The sequence below is a fragment of the Cladophialophora yegresii genome (genome assembly GCF_000585515.1).
Source record: "Cladophialophora yegresii CBS 114405 chromosome Unknown aczIN-supercont1.7, whole genome shotgun sequence".
NCBI lineage: Eukaryota > Fungi > Ascomycota > Eurotiomycetes > Chaetothyriales > Herpotrichiellaceae > Cladophialophora > Cladophialophora yegresii.
In genome coordinates, this window is record NW_006913051.1 from 285,914 (window position 1) to 307,508 (window position 21,595).

Here is a 21,595-nt window from a genome sequence, read left to right on the forward strand (position 1 = left end):
CAACCATGATTAGTGTGAAACAAGCTGCCGCACAAATCTAGCGTAATAATTGATAGCATGTGCTTCCTGTGCTTGTGTACGCAGGAGACACAGTCTGAGGTGAGACGAGCCTTGGCGAGGTACTGTGTAATCAACAACATTGGAAGTCACCCCTCAAAGGATTCCACATCAGACGCTGAAGGCCAGTCCGTGAGCGTTAAGAGAAGAGAGCTCTCGGTCTCATTCGTACGGTGTCCCCGTGGGTACAGCCACAAGCGAGAGGATGAAGCAACTAAAGACTGAAGCCATGCTCTATCGGATAAGGCATGGGTGGCCTTGGATCATCGATTGATAAGAGTTGTTGATGGCGCAATCCAATGTTGAGCTGAGGTCTGAAGACCATGTCCTTCTGTTTGCACCACGTGAGATCTCAAGACGACCTCAGTTCGCTTGTTTTGGGCCTCCCACCCAGAGAGATATGCGTAGAATTTAATCACATGCATGATCAGCGGGCTGAGTGACCTGAGATTCACGAATACTGCCATAGTGACATCTAGGCCTTCGCTTCTTCCTCGTGTTGCTCTGTGCTTTCTCGTAGGACAGACCATTCTTTGACCCAAAAATATGGCAGTCATGGCACAGTGATTTCCGCACGCGCCCGTCTGGCCCAAGCGGTCTTACGGCTTGTAGAGGTTTTCATTGCAAATGACATCAGGAACACAACCAGAGCACCAGAGCACAGCTTCCATCAACGCGCAGGACTGTAAGCTGCAAACTCGTGATAGGTTGGTGCAGTCGGTTATTGCACAGGGCAACCTCGCGTCATGCGGCGCGAGGCTTGCAGGATGCGCGCAAGTCTCTTTAGCCTTACTAATTGAGGGCTAGCTCAGAGAGAAGAGGTTTCGCGCCCGGATGGAGAATTCGGGTACAAATTGACAGAAGTGACAGTGGCTGAAAGAGGTTCTCGAAGCGCCAGAGAAAAGCGACGCCAAAACAAGGCCAAACACTCGCATCGAGATCTATACACAGTTTGAGTGAATCGGAGCGTGATCAGCCGGCGAGAGGATGGGAGCACGATTATGACATCAAGACGGAACACGGCAATATCGCAAAACACAGGATTCACGGCCTAAGTGGCTGCCTCAAGACGCGAAACCTGGAACGAACTTGCAGTTGAAGCCACGGCGGCCAGCGAGCGGAGCAGTTCGTAAAAGGTTGAACTCTATTCACCTGGCGTCCTTGGGTCGGAGTGTTGCGAAGCTCGATCAGGCACGGCGGCTTTGTCACTGGCAGGCCTGGGTGTGGGGTCTGAAGCTTAGAGCTTAAGCAACCCTAAGGTCGAGGAATGGACATCGCCGTCCGGGCTTCGGGGCGGGCAATGCGCCTGGGCTCTGGACTTGCTCTTGGGCTTCACTGAGCTTTCTCTCATGATTCTTCGCTGTGGTCTCGGTGACATGGGCGTTCTCGAACGGCAACAATCATCCTTGGATAAATCAAGGGCATAGATACATAGATGCAGTAGAGCAGATCAGCCGAAGCCGCAGCGGCTGTCAATGCCAATGCCAATGCCAGTGCCGCCACAGCTGTGCGGCTGTTCTCTGCCAACCACTATTCTGGATTCATAGGCGGGCCCGCAGTAGCGGTCTCTAGGTTCTTTCTGGGGCCCTTGGGTACGCTGCAAGTCTGTGCCTTGCATGCAGCGTGCAACGCCCGAGGGCTCCAGCGGGCTGCATCTCCCACTTCTCCAACATCAATGCTGCCCAGCAACAACAGCGACTACCACGCACCAGTCTTAAAACTCTTCTTTCCCCTCCTTCTTCAGGCCACCGAGCTCCAGGTCGAAGCTTCTTCTCAGCCCAGCTGTCTCCTGTCAGTGAGAGAAGCAGAAGCTTATTGCTCGGTGTTCCATTGACAGTCACCTACGCCTCCCTCGTGACTGACATATGAGAAGCCGGCTTCACACACGTCCTCCGCCAGCCGTCCCTTGCAGTCCGACATCCAACAGTATGGCTGCTTAGAAGAGCATAATATCGAGCTCTCCAAGGGTCACTGTCAATTCAGTTCTGGTCTGAATTCCTTGTCACCCCATCAAGTTTCGGCACTCGACGTTGTACAACCGACTTATCGGACGGGATCCCAACGAGTTCGACCGCCTGTGGTGCCGTTACCGTGCAGTAGTGAGAAGAGACGAACAAAGGAAAAGCAGCTGAGGATCTATCTTACCATTATCACAACATGATTGAAGCTTCATCACCATTGGCGGCCATGCAGCCTCCAGCATTCATGGGCCATTGCGGAGGCTTCAGAGCAGATGCTCCTCCATCATATGCTTCGTTTGCGGCTGCCAAATCATTTGGTACGAACAGCTTCAACTTCAGAGACCTGTCAATGAAGAAGTCACAACCGGATTATTTCAGCCTCAAGCCTGTTCGAGGGTCGTCACCCACAGCGAGCCTGGCTGCGGACCTTTCACAAAACTTCCATATAGATCAGAGGTTTGCATGCACCCTGGTGGAAGGAAGCCGTCGTACCCAATGCTAACCTGTACTTAGTCCGCAACTACCTACGCCCCGAAGATCCCTCTTTCCCAATGGCTTGTTCGCGCAGGAAGGTCACAGTGAGTGGTTTTTGATAGACAAGACGGGTTACCTCGATTAATGTTTGCAAAGGAAACCTGACGACCCCCCCAATCCCGTCCTCCTCCCCCGGGACGAACGATTGTATGGACATGGACCTGGATATATCTCCTCTGCCACACAAAATGCCTTTCTGCACAGTGTCAATACAATTGCAGTCACCTTCACCAGACCTGACTCCGACCGATAGGATGTCAATACCCTCACCGGCTCCGGCTGATTCTCCTACCGCCTTTCCGGAGCTGAACCTCCCTCAAGAGAGACGAAAACCAGGATTTCTACGGCCTTCATTAGCTAAAGCTAAGGGCTTTAGTACTGGCACCTTGCCGCAACGGCCTGCCCTCGAAAGCCAGCTACCACCCTTCCGATTTGGCAATGGCAACTTCTCGAGCAAACCTGCGACCTCATCTTCGCTTTCTCTCTCGGAAATCTTCGAAAGCTCTCCTGTCCAGGACAAAACTGCTGCACGACTGTCGGCTCCTGTATTTGCTCCTCCACGCTCTCGCCCGGCCCTGGCTGCCACTGGCCAATCGTCTCGCAATGGATCCCCCTCATCCAACCACATGAGGAAGTCGTCTAACCCTCTGGTGAGACCTCGCAAGCAGTTCCGACGATCTTTGAGCATGTTTGAGCATCCCGAAGAAGTGATGAGGCAAGAAAAAGACCGTCTAAGCCCGCCTCCTCCATTATTACCTTCTATTATGGACGTCGAAGCTCCACATGTCCCTCAATTGCCCCACTTCAACCTGGAAGGTGAAACGGGCTGCCTTCCTCGGATATCGAAAGAGACAATGGTCTCAGTGCTAGATGGGGAATTCGACCACTTGTACGAGAAGCGTGTCGTCATTGACTGCAGATTCGAATACGAGTATGATGGCGGCCACATCGAAGGAGCTGTAAACTTCAACGACAAGGAGAAGCTTGCAGCTCAACTCTTCGAGATTGAGCCGACCCCGAAGGCGCTGCTCATCTTCCACTGTGAATACTCTGCCCACCGCGCCCCTCTTATGGCCAAGTACATACGCAACAAAGATCGCACTGTCAATGCGGATTGCTACCCAGCATTGACATACCCAGAAGCCTACATATTAGACGGCGGGTATAGCAACTTCTTCAAGGACTATCGGTTGAGGTGCTATCCTCAGAATTACGTCGAGATGCACGCAAAGGAGCATGCTCTCGACTGCGAACGAGGTCTCGGAAAGGTGAAACAAAGAGTCAAGCTTGCTCGAGCTCAGACATTCGCCTTCGGCCAACATTCACCTCTCGATTCAAGCCCTACCGCCATGGGTCGAAGAACCTTGGATAGCGACATGGATCTCGACATGGGCCTGGAATATACCCCTGTTGCTGGGCCGAAAACTGGTCTCGACGCCCTCCGCCGCAACCACCGAATGCTGTCCTATTAGCGGCTTCGCCCTTTTCTTATCTTTCCAAGCATCACTGCGTTTTAGCCTGGCGTCCGGAGGGGTCTTTCGCCTATCTTCATGGATCATTTTGGGCGTTACGATAGCGATGCGGACTTGGGCTCTTTCGAGCAATACCCTGGAATTGACGCTTCTTGTGCATCCATGATTGAGCTATACCAACAATTGGGCATGGCTCTGGTGGCAGCGTTGGAGGCACTTTCTACTTTTGATACCACCGATCTTTGGCATTCAAGCTTGTAAGATCGTGAGACCACCACATGTATTGGTCACACACATACCGACCCGTTTCCCTTTTACCAGCGGACTTTCGTCTGGTCCTCGATGCAAGGGGGTTAATAGCCCCATCGCGAGGACCGTCAATGCAAGACAAAGTCCAAACCAAATTCACACCAACTCAGAGCAAGCACGCGAACCTTTTTCACCATTGTTGATCTCTCGTTTCAGCAAGCTCTCGCTTTTTGATGTTCACTTCAATGAGACATTTCCTGGATGCTGTCTTCTTTCCACTACGAAGTCCCTGCCGCGTCTATGGGTCTAGGCTTGGTGGTCGTCTGCATCGGGGGCTACCTGTCAAGCAAGGGCATTTAGATTGGAGGACGGGACATGGGGAAGGAATTCAGGGTGGCTTAACCGCGATGGCGTGGTGTGCCAGCGGTCATTCTTCACTTCTTGTGCATACCTTTATAGCATCTGGCGTTGCACGTGAGAATCAATCAAAAGGAGCAAGCATCGAGAAAGGTGGCTCGCCAAAATCCTCTTCACTGTACAGAGAGCATAGTGAGCGTCTAAGCCAAGCGAATTGAGATGAATAGGGTCACCGTCTCTAAATTTTAAACCTCTGCCCTCGACTTATGCCCAACTCTGAGCGAATACAAAGCCACCTTCGGACACATCTGTGATACATACACATCTCGCTGTACTGTCCGTACCCGCGTGAGCTTTACTTCCTGCGGAGCTCTTTTCTCGTCGTTCGCGCCAATCGAGCCACCTGTCTTAGTCCGCTTGTGCTGGAGTCCACCACAACCCAACACTGCGCATTGGAGGGTCCCTAGTTACGCAGCATTCTGATCCCTCTGTACCGACCCTTGACCAGTTGTGCAGGACAATGCGTTCGGTCAAGATGCCGCTCGTACAGTACCGTACCACCTGTCTCGCTCTGAGGGAATAACACCTATCAGTCTGCGAAAGGGTCACTGTACATGTACCGACATGGCAGAGTGAGACAAATTGTGGACTTCAAGCTTGAACAGGTTGGACTCGGTGTTCATGTTCATGATCATTGCTTCTTGTTCCAAAATCTAAACTGAACACCTCTTTCAAACAGCGAATACAGCACAATGCAGATGAGCGTGCTGACAGGACAAACATGCTCTGAGTCATGCAACTCAGGGTGTGGCTGTGCAGCAGGCACGTGCGAAAGTGCTTCCATGTCCCCATCAAATTACTCCTTCGTTTGTTCCCTGGTCAGATCCCATTATGGCCACTTCTCTGTTCTCACTTTTGCCTTCTAAGAGTTAGCCGTGGTTGAATAGTTGTTCTGCTTCGTCGTCCGTTGCATTCTCCTTCGCTGGTGGCACGAGATCCCTTGTCACACGACCTTCCAGAATTGCCCCTTCCCACAGCGAACTTATATTCTTGACCAGATCCACAAACTCTTCCTTCAGTATTAATTCACAAAAGTAACTCCGCAACGCGGCTAGTCGGGTCGGAGGTGGAAGTTTGTGCCACGCTTCGAGCCGAGAGTCAGCATTTAAAAGGTCGAAATTCTGGTCGTGGACCATGCATTGCTCTGCCACGGGCAGTAACGGGTCGCTCAACGCAGCAGGTACAGTGACTGGCGGCAGGTCTTGGCTGATGTTTCGTCCTCGACGTGGCTCCCTCGTTTCGAGGGGAGTGGCATGTGCTTGCATGATAGGTGATGCAGGTGTCGCAGGGTCGCCAATGATCTGATCCGCGGGCGTGCATGGTGGCAGTGCACCTTTGGAGGCGGCAATATCTGTCGCCCGCGCTTGCTTGGTTATGACACTCGGTCGGACGCATGCAAGCGACCGCGAAGCAGATCGGGTTACGCGGCTGCTCACGACTTCGCCCAGCTCGGGACTCGCGCCTTCGCAATTATGGGCTCCGTGCTCTGATTCTGGTATCTCTGTACTCCGTCTGTTCGTTCGGCTGCCTTCATGCGGAGGGACGGCCTCTCGCGCACAAGGCATACTTCGAGAGGTAGTAGCGGACTCATATGGAAGCAGGCTGTATCCTGGCTGTTGAAGTAATTCTTCAACTGTCGGTACCGGTGACTTCTTTGCAGCCGGCTTCCCCTTCCTCGTGGAAACAGCGGCTGCTCGTGGCTTTTTAGATGCCGGTGCCTTCTTCGCGTTGCTGGGTGCGCCTCTTTTACCCCTAGCCTTTCCGTTGGTCTTTGTCGGAGGCTCCGGCTTGGCTTGGCCAGCTTCCTGTAAGTGTCTGTTCTCCTGGCAATGCTGAGATATCGACGTATTGCTTCTAGTTGTACGCAACGTGTCAGGATGATTAGATTCCCCTTGATACATTGGCCGGACCGGAGTTTTCTGCCTATTGCGAGGAAGGTCGTGAGTCACTTCCTGACGAGGCATCGCAATGTGGGAAGGCTGCGCCGTTACGAAATCCCCATGTTGCCTTTCAGCCTCAGGGATGCTTTCTCTTTGGTGCAAGGCGCCTTTCAAATCCCGAATACTAGATTGTACCGGGTAGGATCTGAATTCCTGCTTTCCAGGGACAAGAGTCGTGGCTGTACTCAATGAAATATTTGATTTTGGATAGGCTGGGCGGGGTCCTGTTCGGAGACCTGTCTGCATCGGGCTGATAGCCGAAGGTTGTCCCATTACCCGATGTTCTCCACGGTTCGCGAACGCTGAGAATATCTGGGGAGGTGGCATCGCGGAAGGCGCCACTGGAGCTAGCCGAGAGCCTGAGATGGAGGACGCGCCGTCGTTGATAACGTATGTTCTGGGACCACCAGTGTCCCCATCGACCTGAGAAGCCGATTCATCAGGTGCGACGAGACTGACCGAAGGCGCCTTCGGAGCTGGCTGAGGTTTGACGCTGGGAAAGGTGCCGGCTTCAACGGTGGGTACATTAGCGCGGGCCAGCATTTTCATGGCGTCGTAATAGTCTTCGTTCTTGCTAAAGCGGATCTGGAAACGGCGGATCTAAAAGATAGTGAGCCAGGAAGGCTTCAGTAGGGGTCACTGTCACCTGTCCATTGTCCAGCGGATATTTGATAGCAATCATCGGGACTTTGACAATAACAGCGACAATGGGAATATTAGCAGATGAGACAGCCGGTGCTTGAGCCAGAACACGGTTAGCTTCGACGGAAAGAGCGTTGAGATCGAGTTCTTCCTGTAGCTCAATAAGTAGTGAACGGTGTGAAAGGACAGTCTTTCAGCAGCTCAAATACCATGACCTCTGGATCCTTCAAGACCTTGAATTTCTGTCTGTCCTCTGTGCGGCCATCCTCGAGCTGAACGGGGCTGGTTTCGAAGATGGCAAAAAGAGCATTCTTGCTGGACAGATGGATCCATGGTATGGGAACAATATTGTCATTGGAAACAGTAGCATAGGAAAACTTGAGCAACGGAAGACACAAAGGAGACGACTGGGAAAGCGGTTGAGAGCCTTGAGAAGGCATAGCGGCCAGTTGGACAATGAAGATACAACGCCGCCTTGACTCACAGACAGCTTTCTGCAATGGCTCTGAAGCATTGGCGCTGCTAATAGTACAGATACTGCATGGTGAGAGACCAATGAGACAAGGATGAGGAGGTAAAATGCAGTCGCGTACCCAGAAGCTTAGCATGAATGCTAGCGAGGGACGCGGCCAGTCGGAGAACGTGATCCGCACGGAACCAGCCGGTCAAGCAGGAGCCAACCCACCGTCAGCTGCAAGGGTAAAGAAGCTGCGCACGCTGCGTTTGACGGTTGTGTCTCTGAACACCTGAATCGCTTGCACATCGTCGCGCCCGGACTCTTCTTCCCTCATCGCTGCTGCCGAGTGGCATCCTCCTGTTTGCAAACGTAGCGCAGTGCCTGGCCCGGAATGCGTTCCACCGACGGAAGAAGCATCGCTCGGTAATCGTTCGAACAGGTGTGACACAACGGAGGAGACAGAATGGCAGAGCCACCCCGGAAGATAATAGAGGATGAGGAGGAATTCATGAACGATGTGGCAGCCTTCCACGAGAAGCGAGGGTATGTTGAAACCAGCCACGCGAGGAGGCCTTTGCGACAGGCTGCTGACAGTTAATTCTGTGTTCAAGGACAACCTTCGACCGTGATGCCAAAGTCAGTGGCCGGCCTATCTCCTTGCACAAGCTGTACAAAGTGGTCATGGAAAGAGGTGGTTACGATGTTGTGTCGGCAGAGCGCATGCAGTGGAGGAGTCTCGTCTCAAAATTCGGGTTCGGCAAAACTCACGAGGCTGTCATGACATTTCAACTCAAAACCGTTTATTACAAGACTCTCGCGTGCGTGTCACCCACAGTTCACTTCACGTTCACGCCCACATACCCTCTACTGACACTTTTCATTCTTCCTTCAGTGCGTACGAGATTGCGACGTACTGGGGAGAAGAGCCGCCGCCAAAAGAAATTCTTGAAGACGTTAGCGCCAGAGGAGGCGATCTCCGCAAACGAACCGTTGACAATTACGCGGTTGGCAACCTGCGCGCGACTATTGACGGCGCCATGGGTGACGGAGCAGGCGAGTCGCAAGGGGAAGAGCAGCTGACACCAAAGAGGGAGAAGATGGAATCTGAAGAGCCCGGCAGTGCAAGCAGATACCCTACCCGTACGTTTCGTGCCGCTCAAGATGGTGTGATCCTTGTTGACGTGATGATACAGGCCAGTTGAGACAGGACCCGAAGCGCACGCAGATATTCCAACCAGACACTGCGCCCTCACGCACCCGTAATGTGCGCGCAACAGACTCTCCCTCAGTGCCAGCAGCCCAACCCATCTACACCAGCGCGTCAGTCGACCCTCGCAGTTCAGGGTTTGACTGGTTTGACAAGTACGAGCCACGACAGCCCGTCGCCCTCACGCTGCGACAAGTCCAAACTCCCGGCAATGATCCCCTCTACTACCCCCGCAAGGCGCAGGCCAAAGCGATGGCGACGCCTAGAGTTCCCCCAGAACCACAGCAGTTGCTCAAACAAGCCATACCAGCTGGCATGACGGGCCCAAATATCTATCTCCGGTGTCTCTATGGCTTACGATCGGGAGTCCAAGAAGAGCAGGACTTTGCCCTACATCACTTGGTCAAGGTGTCGTACGAGCGAGGTGACAAGTACAAATTTGAAGGCTTCCCTTTCCTGGCCGAGTCACTGCTCGAAAAGGCGCTGGAGATCACACAGCTCATCTACGGCGTCAAATGGGAGATCTCGTACGATGAAGACGAAGAGGGCCAGCCCTTGAACACCCTGAATGCCGCCTTCGGTACATCGGATTTACTTGAACGTATCCGTACTGCGACCCCGAAAGTCACTGACCAGGAGCTCGAGATGGCCGACTTCTCGACGAGGTTGGAGAAGCTAAAGGAAGCTGTCCTGGTCCTGCGCAATATGGTCATATTGGAAGAGAATGCACTCTTCATTTCCAAATTCGCCTTGTTCAAGGACTTCCTGACCATTGCCGCCTCTCTACCCCATCAATCAAGGATTGCAGAGTACAAGCAATCGGCGCTCGAAATAGCAGAACAAGTCACTCGATACTGGTCGCTGAAGCCGAGAGACCCCTTGTATCTTTCACTGCTTCCCTACCTGGAGTCCGATGACCGCAGCATGATGATCTCGGCGATGCGATCCATCAATAGAATTGCTATGGACACTCCCGACGTACATCGCTTGACTGATGTGCCGCTCTCAACCATCGAGCGGCTGTTTTCATTGACTCTCCTTGACGATAACGAACTTCTGGAAGCTACCCTCGGCTTCCTTTACGCATACACCGCCATTCCAGAAAACAACACAGAACTCCTATCCAATGTGTTCCACCTCCTGCCCAACTTGATCACACGACTCACTAGCCTGCTACTCTACCAATCAATCAAGCAGGAAGAAAAGGTGCTGTCTCAGCCGACTCCGAGGTCGCAAACTGCTCCCGCCAGCATTCCGATCGTTCCCCCGGAAGTGCATGCACATCTGATGCAATTTGTCGAGCCTGAACGCTCATCGAGATGGCTACGCTGTTGTTTCGAAGAGTCGCTGCTTGACGACATCACCCAGATCGCCATATGGCAAGCATATCAGGGCAAGTTTGCACAGAACAATCCCATCCCCGCAGCTGAGTTCATCAAGAACGTGTCAAACACCTTTGCAGCCGCTCAGGCGCAAGTCATCAATGGGACTACGCCAAGATTCATCATCAAGGGCATCAAACCACGCAGAGTAGCGGTTGATGTGCAAGGCCGACCTCTGTTCAGATGCTTGTGGGACATGACTCAGCCGAATGCCCAGGATCCAAGTGGCCGTGTCAATTCCCGAAATATCTGCCCCAATTGGTCAACCAAGCGCGAGAGACTGTGGGAGCACATCATGACCGAGCATCTGAAGATAGAAAAGACGCCGGATGGACGGTTGCACCCCAAGCCTTCGGAGGAGTGGATCTGCCGCTGGACGCACTGCATGCGGCAATCACCTCTTACCAAGGCGAGCGAACTCGGCCCACACATGCGCGTGCATATTCCCCAGACTGCCGCCGAGCAGTCCAACTTCATTCACGAGTTGGCAAATGACGTTAAGGACTCCGACCCCGTTCAGATGAAGCATGAATGGCATTACACCGCAACGGATGCGACCAACCACCCCTGCGGCATTCCCTGGATGAGCGTCATGATCCTCCGCAACATCGCGCGCTATGCCAACAAACACGGACAACCTTTTGAAAAGGATGGCGTGAGGCTGAATGAGAGACTGTTCACGGCCCACAAATACAATCTATTCCACGTGTTGAGCGTGAATCGGACATTGAGAGATTATGTCAATGATCTGCTGATGATGATTGATGTGGCGGGGACGGGAGAGGAGAAAAGAGGCATGAAGAGAGAACACGGGGACGAGGGGGACGATGAGTAGACTCGAAGAGCCGTTGGAGAGGTGAGCAGCTGGTGTTGCAAATGATACCCTGGGGGAGTCTTGAGAGGTACGACATGCGTTACATGTAGCTGCATGTCGCTGGAGCTTTCCAAATTTTCTCTGTGCCGGTCAGGAAACGCAGCATGGCGTTCTTCGCAGGCTGCATTGGGAAGGCCATATCGCGTGTGCCAACAGCGATGGATCAAATAGCGTTAGGTTGATCGCGTCATGGACAGTCGCTGGGAGATCGACTGCGCAGCGAAAGCTATGTACTATGTACGCTATGGCATGCATGCATGGTATGGAACGCCACGTCCAGGATTTCCAATCACGCGCTCGCCTCAATGCTTCCTGCACGATCAAAGTGCCCTGTTCCGGGCTTTTCATACCTGGTTCCTCCTCGTGAATAGAATTGGAGATGAGATTGAGATCAAGCTCGAGGATCGTGCTGCTCCACACCCGAAAAAACAGGCGAATCGCAAAATTTCCCTCGGCGGCCCTCATGATGGTGGTGGTGACCGGTGCTGGTGAGAAGTCCAATGTGGGTGTTTTCCAAAGCAGATAACTGGCGCTGGTGAGAAGTCGAAAGGAACTGTTGTTCAAACCAAGAAGCCCTAGTCATTCGGTCGGTCGCTCGCTCGCTCGCTCATTAGCAAGTCTCGCGACAGCAGCGTAGGAGGAGTAGGAGTATGGAGCAGCGAGGATGGGTGACTATTGAGGAACTTGTGTGGAGTACAGAGTAACATCTGTCAAAAAGAGCTCGAGTTCAAGCTGCCGGTTATCAGCGTCGATGTCCGTTCGCCCGCGGTAAATGACGGGGTGGTGGAGGCGAGGCTGACCCCTGCTGGATATTCGATGGGTGGGCATCAGATCGGACGAAACGAGGGTGTCGGTGCGTGCGTGCGTGAAGATCCACTGAATGCAAGATGCAGGTTGCCGGATGCATGCAGAAAGGAATGCTAGGCGACCTTCGAGACCTGAGCGGAAACAGAGCATGAGACTTTCCGATCTGAGCTGAAGTGCGAATGTTAGTCGTTGCTGCTCCGCGTCTGCCACGATGAAAGAGCACAAGATCGACTGACTGATAGTGCTTACCGATGAAGACAACGTCATGAAGCCTCCTTTCTGGTCGAAGCGGTGGTGTTGTAGGGTTTGTCCTTGTCGGCGCCATGTTCCCAGCACCCCTGAGGCCTGGTGCCCGACATGGTCTTCATGTTGTGATTACCATTGCCATTGCTGCAGCCTCTCTGGAACTGACTCTCGTCTTTGCCGACCCGTGTCTTGGGACTGACGGATCCGTCGTGATTGGGGCGCTGAGAACATCGGTCTTCAGCCCATATGTTCTCGTCGAAGACAGGGCATTTTCCTCTACTCGCGGTCAGTAGTCTGGTTTGCCTCGCCATTGCATTGGGAGTCCAGACCACGCCGCCTTGCTGCTGACTTTGGTTTTGCTGCTGCTTCTGCTTCGGCGGTTGTGCTTGTTGTTCGGCAGTCTTGATGATCGGCTGCTTGTGCTTGAGACTGCCTCGTTCGGCTTCACGTTGCTGGAAATGATCGCGCGTGCGCTGGCGGCTAATTGCCTGCTCTTGGCTGTTGTCCATGTTGCGTTGCTGAAGATGAGTCGAGGCGGATTGAAGCCAAAATGCACGACAAGCAGGTCAGAGAGTCAGTCGACGCAAGGCTGAATGTCTGGCGGAAGAAGGACGGAATGGAAAGCCTGTGATATCCGCCGAAAACAAATGACAAGTGAATGGATCTTCAGCTTTCTCGTGAAGCGCACCAGAGATCGAGAAGTGACCAACTCACCCAGAGTAGCTCTTGGGAAAGACGAGACATTGATTCCAAGAAAGGTGAGCGTACATGGCACAGTGTTGCGGATAAAAGCGAGTGATGTCTGTGAGAAGGAAGTTTCAAGATTGGTCAACTCGCCGTGTCCACAAGACCAGAGGAATAGGGCTCATATCAGGTGCGACTTCGTGAAAGCTAAGAGACGGCGCCACGATAATTCCCTTTTCAGTCAGCCTTGCCATTCAACGTACATGTACAAGGCTCCAGCCTGGCACGGTAAGAAAGGTTGTGATCGCCCGGTATCGGTGTGGATGGACATCTTAACCCCCCAGCCAGCAACCTCCTCTTTTGCAGGTGACTCTCTGCTCGTTGACACTGTCTATGTGTCCCTTCTCAGCATATTCGAGGACACCGGCATTGTTGGGTGAGGCACAAACGGAATCGCATTGTCTCTTCCACTGTCTTCAGCCATCTGCCTTGTTCGTGGGTTCTTGGACGGTAGTATGGAGATGCTCCCGATGCGTCAAAGTGGCTGGTATGCTGCGGAAGTCGAATACAGAGTGAGGCATATCGTGACATGGCGAAGTATACAGCTGTTCCGAACAACACTGGTGCAGGGTCGGCCTTTTGTATCTCAGTCCCACCTCTCACGGCAACCTCTCGCTCACCCACTATTCTTGAACAATCCAGAACCTAACCTGTGTTGAATCAGCTGGTCGGCCACAACAAGTTCGATGACTGTGCACCATTGCGGAGGACTCACTAGCTGTATCTGGATTTCAGCAATGGACGGAGCCTCTCCTGCAGCAGTGTACGCATCCACGCAGCCTCAAGAAGTCATTATGTATCCCTTTAGAGATGTATTGAGCACCGGGCGTAGGGCGCCAGGCCTATTCGCTCCCGGCTACGAGACCAAGCCGCTGAAGGGCGGCCGTGACTTCGCCTAGCGTACAGCCACTGACGCCGTCAACAACTGAGGATCCCACGTGCGGGCGCCGGGTCCGGATAAAGTACCTTGTATTCATGATGGCTGAGGTGGAGGTGAAGGCTACCCTTCACGTTGACTGTCAAGCACTGCCCCGGCATGGATCGAATGTCAAAGAGTAGCATAAGGAGAGCAGGAAAAGTAGTATCCCGGCGTGTCGCCTGTTCACTGATTACTGCACCCCTTCCATGCATGCCGTATGGTCGCCGACCCAGGCAAACTTCGTGTGTCCCGGCCATGACTGGGCACCATCCATTGCCGATGGCTCGCCATTGCAGGCAGAAGTGACCGTGCCACTCAAGTTACGGTTAAGCACGAATTGCATTGGGAATCGCGATAACGATGCTGAGTCCATGGATTTGAGCACAAGATGCACCCATATCGGCGTGATCTGTGCATGTGCGCCGCGTAGATCCCTGCTGGTGAAGCATGACTGTCCATGATGAAATTCTCTTTCCTTAATGGTATACCAACTCTTGAGCTTCTAGCATTGAAGTATGTGCCTCAGTGCTGCTGATTCGCGAACGTTAGTACGTTGACTGGTGATACCGTATCCGCATCGCGGGCAGCGTTGGCCGATAGAAAGAATATCGTCCTCTCCGGGTCAAATGTCTCAAATCTACCACTCCGGGAGTGATGTCGGCGAATTGATCGAGGACCAGGATTGTCCGCCAGACTCCGTGTCTTTCCTTCTCACTTTGAGCAGCTGAGGGATGCGTCAGGTGTTCTGGTCAGGTTCGCATAAATGTAAAGAGCCCTCCAGTCTGGACGAAAGTAGCGACTATAGTCAGCGCAGGCCGATCGACATCGTAGCTGAATCGTAGAGCGGTCATAGGAAATCCAGCTTGGAGCGCACTGATGCTGAGGACGACTTCCGTCTCGAGCATGGCGACGTCGCGGTAGTGATGAGGCACAGGGTAGAGGATCCAAGTAGAAGGCACGTGGGCCTTCAGACAATCATCCTCATATCTAGCAGAATCAAGTTAAAAACCCGCGCGGAGGGATTCGCGGATTTACGAACTGGGGTCGAACGTGTATTTGAGGATGATAGACCACCATAAATGAACGGCCTCAGAGGAGCTTGCGGCGGTGACGACAATTGACGCAGCACCTACGATACTGACCTAACACGTATGAACATTTAAGTGTCCTCCTGCCGCACGCTGTCCTGAGCTTCTCACCAAAGCGGCAGGACAACGACGACTACTATCCCAGGCCGGGGTTCTCTGTGTGATACAATTCATTCTTTGAGCCTTGAGTACATCACCGCGTTCAGCGTCTTGTATGCCTCGTCTGGGGATATTTGATCCACAGATTACTCGTACGGAAGTGAGTCGGATGAGTTCTCTGCCGTTGATCAACAACTGACCCAGAACACCACAATCAGCCCAATCTCGCCAAATCTGTCTTACGGCGCAGCATAAGACACAATGGGTACAGTGCAAGACCACATGCAACAACTCCCAACGCCCCCAGTTTGTGGTGGAGGCACCCGGTGGGTGTGCATTGACATCATTGTCCAACTGGTGTTTGAACGGTGTCTGCGGGTGGTGACCGCGACGGCCACCTGGAAACCAGATACGCTTCCCATCGAAGATGCTGGCATCGCCGATCTGACAGTCTCGGGGCACAACCTTGAAGGCAGCTGGTTATCTTGCTTATCACCACCAGGCCTCCTCTTGGACAGACAGTCTTGTGGCTGCTACTGGCCGTGTCGCAGGTTTCGGCTAGTTGACTTTTTGTGCTGTGACGCAGTGGCTGCAACTTTCTTAGCTCGTACTCCGAGCTTCTCTCCCCATTGTGCCACACCTCGACACCTCCACATTTGCATTCTACCTTCCTTCGGTACTTCCTTACCGACTAGGCACCATCCTCCCCGTCTTCATTATCCCCTAGGACTCTGTTCATTCTTGGGACCTCGCATCGTCCTCTGATCAAGGACGAAATCAGCAGAATTGATTACGTCCACGACAAGCTTGCAGAGAAAACACCTTGGCACTGGCGGATTCCTGGACATCACCGCTGCTATGGCAGTAGCTGAGAACGGAGGGCCTGTTGAGGGTATGAAGGATAGGCCCAATGGCCATGCGAATGGTCATGTCAACGGGCACGCTGTCGGTCCGCTCGTTCGGCGGACAGGTACTCGCCAGCGTCGACGCAGCTGGACATCGTGGATTTTCAACAATACTGCCAGGTGTGATCCGTCCGTGAATTGATAGTCGGCATTCCTAACAATGACACAGGCTTTTCATATGGTACTCTCTGTTCACGATCCTATTTCGATGTCCGTCCTCACCAGCCACCCTCACCGACTCATCTCCCGCCGTCTGTCGACCATACTTGTCTACAAGAGAATACATCCGACCCCATGTACAGCCATACTACGATGACTACGCAGCTCCATACGTGGCTAAGGCCGAGCCTTACGCACATTTAGTTCACACACGGCTGGTTCGCCCAGCCTCCAAGATTGCTCAAGTCAACTACGCCAAATACGCTGCTCCCCAAATTGACGCCGCAAAAGCATATTCACAGGCACAATGGGAAAAGCAGGTTCTACCGCAGCTCAATCTGGCCCGAGGAAACGCAGCGAAGCTGTACGAGAAGAATCTAGCACCCCATGTCGATCAATGGGCTGCAGTGGCTCACCCATACTACACCTCCAGTCGCGATTCTGCCTCGCACGTTTATCAAAAACAGCTCCTCCCTGCAGCAGAATTCGCCCGCCCACACATTGGAAGAGCCTACAATGCATCTCAACAGTATGTATTGAGCACGGCATACCCATTCCTGCGGCATGTCTGGGGTGACCTCATCATCTTCGTCGATGGTACTTTCCTGCCTCTGATCAAGGGCTTGTACATTGATAATGTCAGGCCCCAACTGGTCATGATCAACGAAAGAATCGCCAAATACCGAGAAAGCCGACATGTCAAGGCTGCTATGGATGAGGTTGACAAAATGCAGTCTACTTTTACGTCTTCCACGACGGCAAGCGCAGCAGCCACCGCTTCGATTGACGATATCTATGCAATGTTCGAGTCAGAAGACGAGCCGGAGTCCGCTACCGCCGCATCTACTCAAGAATCTCAACCTACCGTCAAGGAGCGCGTCAACCCACCAGTGGTCAGTGCCACAGAGGAACAAATCACTGACGACCTGCGCACCTGGCAGAAGAAGTTCGCCGTGGCAGCTGACAAGGGCAGTGATGATCTTCGAGAACGCGTGACATCTATTGTTAGCAGTCTTGTGAAGAGCGACATTGATGGCGTTGGCCGACGATTGGCTTCGGCTCTGGAGAAGACCACCGAAAACGAACTGGACAGTGTCAAATCCAAGATCAAGTCTACCATCGCCTCTCTTCCCGAAGATGCAAGTGCAGACGAGGTCAAGCAAGCCGCAGAAGATATCCTTGGCTCTATCAGAGCCGCAGGTGCTGAAATCAAGGCACGAGCTAAAAATGTCCGCGAATGGTCACAGAATTTCGAACGGGCCCTGATCCAGCGACTCACTGCAGCCTCTGCCTCCACCCTTGAAGTTCTGGACGGCGTCAAGGATGTCGGCCTGCAGGAGGTGGGCATGCGCTGGGCTTGGATGGAAGGAGTCACTTATAAGCATTGGGAGAAATTCCACGCTTTGCGGAAGAAGCTCGATGAGTGGAAGACCGAGGTGCGCGATGTCGCCATGAGAAGCGACGAGGCAGAAGAAGCTCTGGCTACTGCGCGCCGAATCACCGAGGAAAGCATGGCAGTGACGGAGCATGCAGCCAAAGAACTTGCCCGACTTAAGAGCGTCGCTCAGTGGAAACTGAAAGCACGGGACGCTTCCGACGACTTCGAGACTCGAAGTATGCCTGCCGAAGCTGTCTCTGCTGCTTCCAGCTTGGTTGCTGAGCTCCAGGGTGCTTCAGCAGCAGGCGTGCAATCTGCAAGCTCTGTGCTGTCCCAGGCGAGCGACTCTGCTTCGTCCGTTGTAGCCGGTACGACTACAGGCACCGTCGAGTCCGCCACGTCTAAAGCCAGTGAGGCTGCCATGGATGCCGTTTCGTCGGCCTCGTCGGCCTACGAATCTATGTCGCGGCCCTCTGAATCTGTGATTTCCCAGGTCAGCGGTGCCGCCGAAGACGCCAACGAATCGGCTTCGTCGGTTGTCGTCGGAACCAGCACTGGCAGTGCGGAAGCTATTCTTTCGGATGCGTCCGGAACCGGCTCGAGTCTGACTGATGTCGTGGGGAGTTCTGCAAGCTCAGTCTCGGCATCAGTTGAATCCCTCGTTTCACCTTCGTCCAATATTGCGTCCTCGGCCAGCTCTGGTATCGATGATGCTGCGAGCTCTGCTTCGTCAGCTGCCGGTTCAGCATCTACACGAGGTTCAAAGGTCTTCGCTGGGGCCATGGCCGCAGAAGTGACAGGGTCTACACCTATCCTTGACGATGTCTTCGACAATGACGGGTCGTCATTTTCAGAAAACCTGCAGAACGTCGTCAACGCAGCTGGTGACCGCTACGCAGACGTCACGCGCGCTGTTTCTGAAGCAATCTACGGAACCACCCAAGGAACGGTGGAGAGCATGTCATCTGTCGCAAGCGAACAGTACTCGAGTGCTTTGGCCGCAGCCTCAAACGCTTTGTATGGGACACCAACGGGCACGGTAGAAGGCATTACAAATGCAGCGTCCGACAACTACAATCGAGCAGTGGCCGCTGCGAGCTCCGTCATCTATGGCACGTCAACTCCAGTTAGCGAATCAGTTCTGCAACAGGCCAGCTCACTCTATAGCGACGCCATCAGCCGAGCACAGGAGAACTATGTTGCCGCAAAATCTGTCGCTTCCAAACAGATCTCTGGCACTCCTAAGCCGATACACGAGCAGATGTTCTCTTCGATCGATGCCGCATACTCTGGCGCTCTGGATGCTGCGAACAGCAGGCTTGATCATGCTCGTACTGCTGCGTCAAGCGCGGTCCCTACGACGAACCCGTTCGAGTCCGTTACCTCCCTGGCTTCTGCAAGACTGCAGGACTCGATTGCCGCCGCCTCGGCGCAATATGCCAAGGCCAAGGCCGCAGTAGGCGCCACTCCAGCTCCTGCTCATGAAAGATACCTTCAGGATGTCAAGAAAAACTATTATGCTGCTGTCGGCCTGGCACACGAGCAATACGATGACTTTGTCCAGGCTGCTTCAAGCGCGATCTACGGTACACCTACTCCCGTCTTGAGCAGCCTGTCAAGTGCCGCATCAGTTGGAATCTACGGGACACCAGTGCCGGCTTATCAGAGTCTCCTTGACTCAGCCTCCTCCCAGTATTCCGCGGTCTCGTCAGCCGCCGCTGCTAGCCTCAGTGCGTTCAGCTCATCATCAGGAACAACAGCACAAAGCCTGTGGGATGAAGCTGTTGCAGCATATTCCGGCGCCGTGGACGCCGCATCATCTTCCTTGTCGTCTGCTTCTTACGCGGCAAGCACTGCCATCTACGGCACGCCTGCACCATACTATCAAAGTGCTTTTGACGCTGCATCCTCACAATATGATGCTGCCACTTCGGTCGCTGCCTCTCAGTATTCAGCACTGCTAGCTTCTGCTTCTTCAGCAAGTGGCAAGAAGAAGGGATCTTCCGCGCAGGCTGTAATCGACTCCATCTCATCGCAATACGAAGCTGCAATGTCTGCTGCGGCAGCATCTCTTTCAGCAGCCAGCCATGCTGCAAGCACCGTAGTTTACGGCACTCCAGCTCCGTACTACCAAGCAGCTTTAGACTCGGCGACATCCCAGTACAATGCAGTATCGTCAGCAGCAGTTTCCCGGTACATGGCAGCATCGTCAGCACTCGGCGCGAAAAGCACAGCGCCGGCGAAAAGTGCCCTTGACTCTATCTCAGCTCAATACGATGCCGCCCTGGCTGCGGCGTCATCGTCCCTTTCAGCAGCGAGCTATGCAGCAAGCACTGCCATCTATGGTGCTCCGACTGGGTCCATAGAATCGATGTCCAGTGTCGCTTCCCAAAATTGGGAGGCTCTGGTATCTAAAGCCAGCGAACAGATTTACGGCACTCCAAAGCCATTCTACGACGACTATGCCAGCAAGGCAGGGGAATACTCGGCCCAAGTCACAGACTTCGCAGGCGACAAGTATGTTATCATTCAATCGTACGTGTCTGAACTAGTCGTCGGAAGGGAGCCAGACTTTACCGAGTCGGTCATGAGCCGCTTGAGCTCTGCATACTACACCGGCTATGATTCGGCCTCTAGTCTTGCCGGCGACGCGTACAGCTCTGCGTCATCTGTGGCTTCCTCGGTTGGGTCCGCTGCCGCCTCCTACTTCACCCCTCCGCCTCAGGTGTCCTCCATTCTGGACTCGGTCACTGATCAACTCAATGCCGCCGTGGATGCAGCAAGTGCACAAGCCTATGGTACCCAGAAGGGTACAGTTGAACAAGCTACCTCTGCTGTGGCAGATAGCTACTCCTCCGTCGCAGGTGCAGTGAGCGAGGCGATTTATGGCACTCCTGTTGGCTATGCCGATGCGGCGTCATCATCATTTGCTGATCTGGCCAAGAGCGCGCAAGACGCTGTGAGCATTGCTGTCTATGGCACGCCAACCGGAACAGTCGAGTCTCTCAGTAGTGCTGCAGCAGATACCTATGCTTCTGCTTCGTCTGTCGCTTCGGAAAACGCCGCCTACGCTGCTTCGGCGGTGAGCGATACTATCGACACCGTGCGAGGACAGGTCTCTCAGGCATTTTATGGACCCGAGCAGAGCTACACGGAGAGTATCAACTCTCAGATCGCCGAAGCTGTCGAAAGTGCGCAGAGCAGAATCGCTGCGTTCTACAGTGATGTTGGTCAAGGCGCCACTGGTGCTGCCAGCGCCGTTAGCGATACTGTCGCCAGTGCGGCGAGTGCGGTGAGCGAGTCCGTAAGCAGCGCCACGAAGTATGTCAAGGACGAGTTGTGAAAGAGGGGAAGTTGAACGCGATGGAAATTGAATGGCGGCAAGGAGCTTGTACGACAATGAACATGGTATGAAGTGATGCTGATGCGTTGGGAAGGCATCTGGGACTCCAAAATGTGGACACGCATGGATCATGACCCTCCTAATACCTGGACGTGCTGTTATGGGCGAGGCTAAGATCTATGTTATGAATCGCTTCTTGCTGGCTGGCGTTTGCTTTTCAATGATACCATAGTTTACGTGTACTACGCTGTACGTTTGCTGCCGAGGGATTGAAACCCAGTCCCCCGTGTAGGTGCGCTGCCCCCTGTAGATCAAACATCTTGATGATTATATCAGAGGACGGAGAGAGTGAAGGAAAGGGAAGGGGCAGAGTTTCGAGCCCCGTGTGCTCTCTTTGCTGTAGGTGCTCTGTATACTCTCTCTAATGCTTCTGCTCTCTCTGCTGTATGTGTACAATCCAGGCTAATATACGGAGTAATCTATGTTCATATCATGCTATTCCTCGAGGATGCATGTACGCCTATGTCGCTCTGTGTCAGCCATGCACATAGAGAGTACGCTGTCCTGCCGCTCCGAATGAAGGAAAGGGCAGGAGGAGAGTTTCGAGCCGAGTATGCTGAACGTGACTCTGTGCTGTGTGGGCTCTCTCTGCTCTGCGTGGGCTCTCTCTGCTCTGCGTGGGCTCTCTCTGCTCTGCGTGGGCTCTCTCTGCTCT

The 21,595-nt window shown here is 53.5% G+C and overlaps 5 protein-coding genes across 5 annotated transcripts; 3 read left to right on the top strand and 2 right to left on the bottom strand.

Annotated features, from left to right (window-relative positions):
- Positions 1–2,214: 2,214 nt before the first annotated feature.
- A1O7_09242 (M-phase inducer tyrosine phosphatase) lies at positions 2,215–4,024 on the top strand (the record flags this gene model as incomplete). The annotated part of the gene is made up of 3 exons (XM_007763231.1): positions 2,215–2,474; positions 2,532–2,596; positions 2,649–4,024. The coding sequence occupies 3 exons, from the start codon at positions 2,215–2,217 to the stop codon at positions 4,022–4,024; spliced, it is 1,701 nt and encodes a 566-aa protein (XP_007761421.1).
- A 1,535-nt stretch (positions 4,025–5,559) lies between these two features.
- A1O7_09243 (uncharacterized protein) lies at positions 5,560–7,712 on the bottom strand (the record flags this gene model as incomplete). The annotated part of the gene is made up of 3 exons (XM_007763232.1): positions 5,560–7,230; positions 7,277–7,423; positions 7,482–7,712. The coding sequence occupies 3 exons, from the start codon at positions 7,710–7,712 to the stop codon at positions 5,560–5,562; spliced, it is 2,049 nt and encodes a 682-aa protein (XP_007761422.1).
- Positions 7,713–8,192: 480 nt separating this feature from the next.
- On the top strand, positions 8,193–11,153 carry A1O7_09244 (uncharacterized protein; the record flags this gene model as incomplete). The annotated part of the gene is made up of 4 exons (XM_007763233.1): positions 8,193–8,272; positions 8,341–8,547; positions 8,622–8,869; positions 8,923–11,153. 4 exons carry the CDS (start codon positions 8,193–8,195, stop codon positions 11,151–11,153), a joined length of 2,766 nt encoding a protein of 921 aa, XP_007761423.1.
- A 1,109-nt stretch (positions 11,154–12,262) lies between these two features.
- On the bottom strand, positions 12,263–12,754 carry A1O7_09245 (uncharacterized protein; the record flags this gene model as incomplete). The annotated part of the gene is made up of 1 exon (XM_007763234.1): positions 12,263–12,754. One exon carries the CDS (start codon positions 12,752–12,754, stop codon positions 12,263–12,265), a length of 492 nt encoding a protein of 163 aa, XP_007761424.1.
- Positions 12,755–15,953: 3,199 nt separating this feature from the next.
- A1O7_09246 (uncharacterized protein) lies at positions 15,954–20,880 on the top strand (the record flags this gene model as incomplete). Its single annotated transcript, XM_007763235.1, has 2 exons — positions 15,954–16,120; positions 16,170–20,880. The coding sequence occupies 2 exons, from the start codon at positions 15,954–15,956 to the stop codon at positions 20,878–20,880; spliced, it is 4,878 nt and encodes a 1,625-aa protein (XP_007761425.1).
- Between the last annotated feature and the right edge of the window lie 715 nt (positions 20,881–21,595).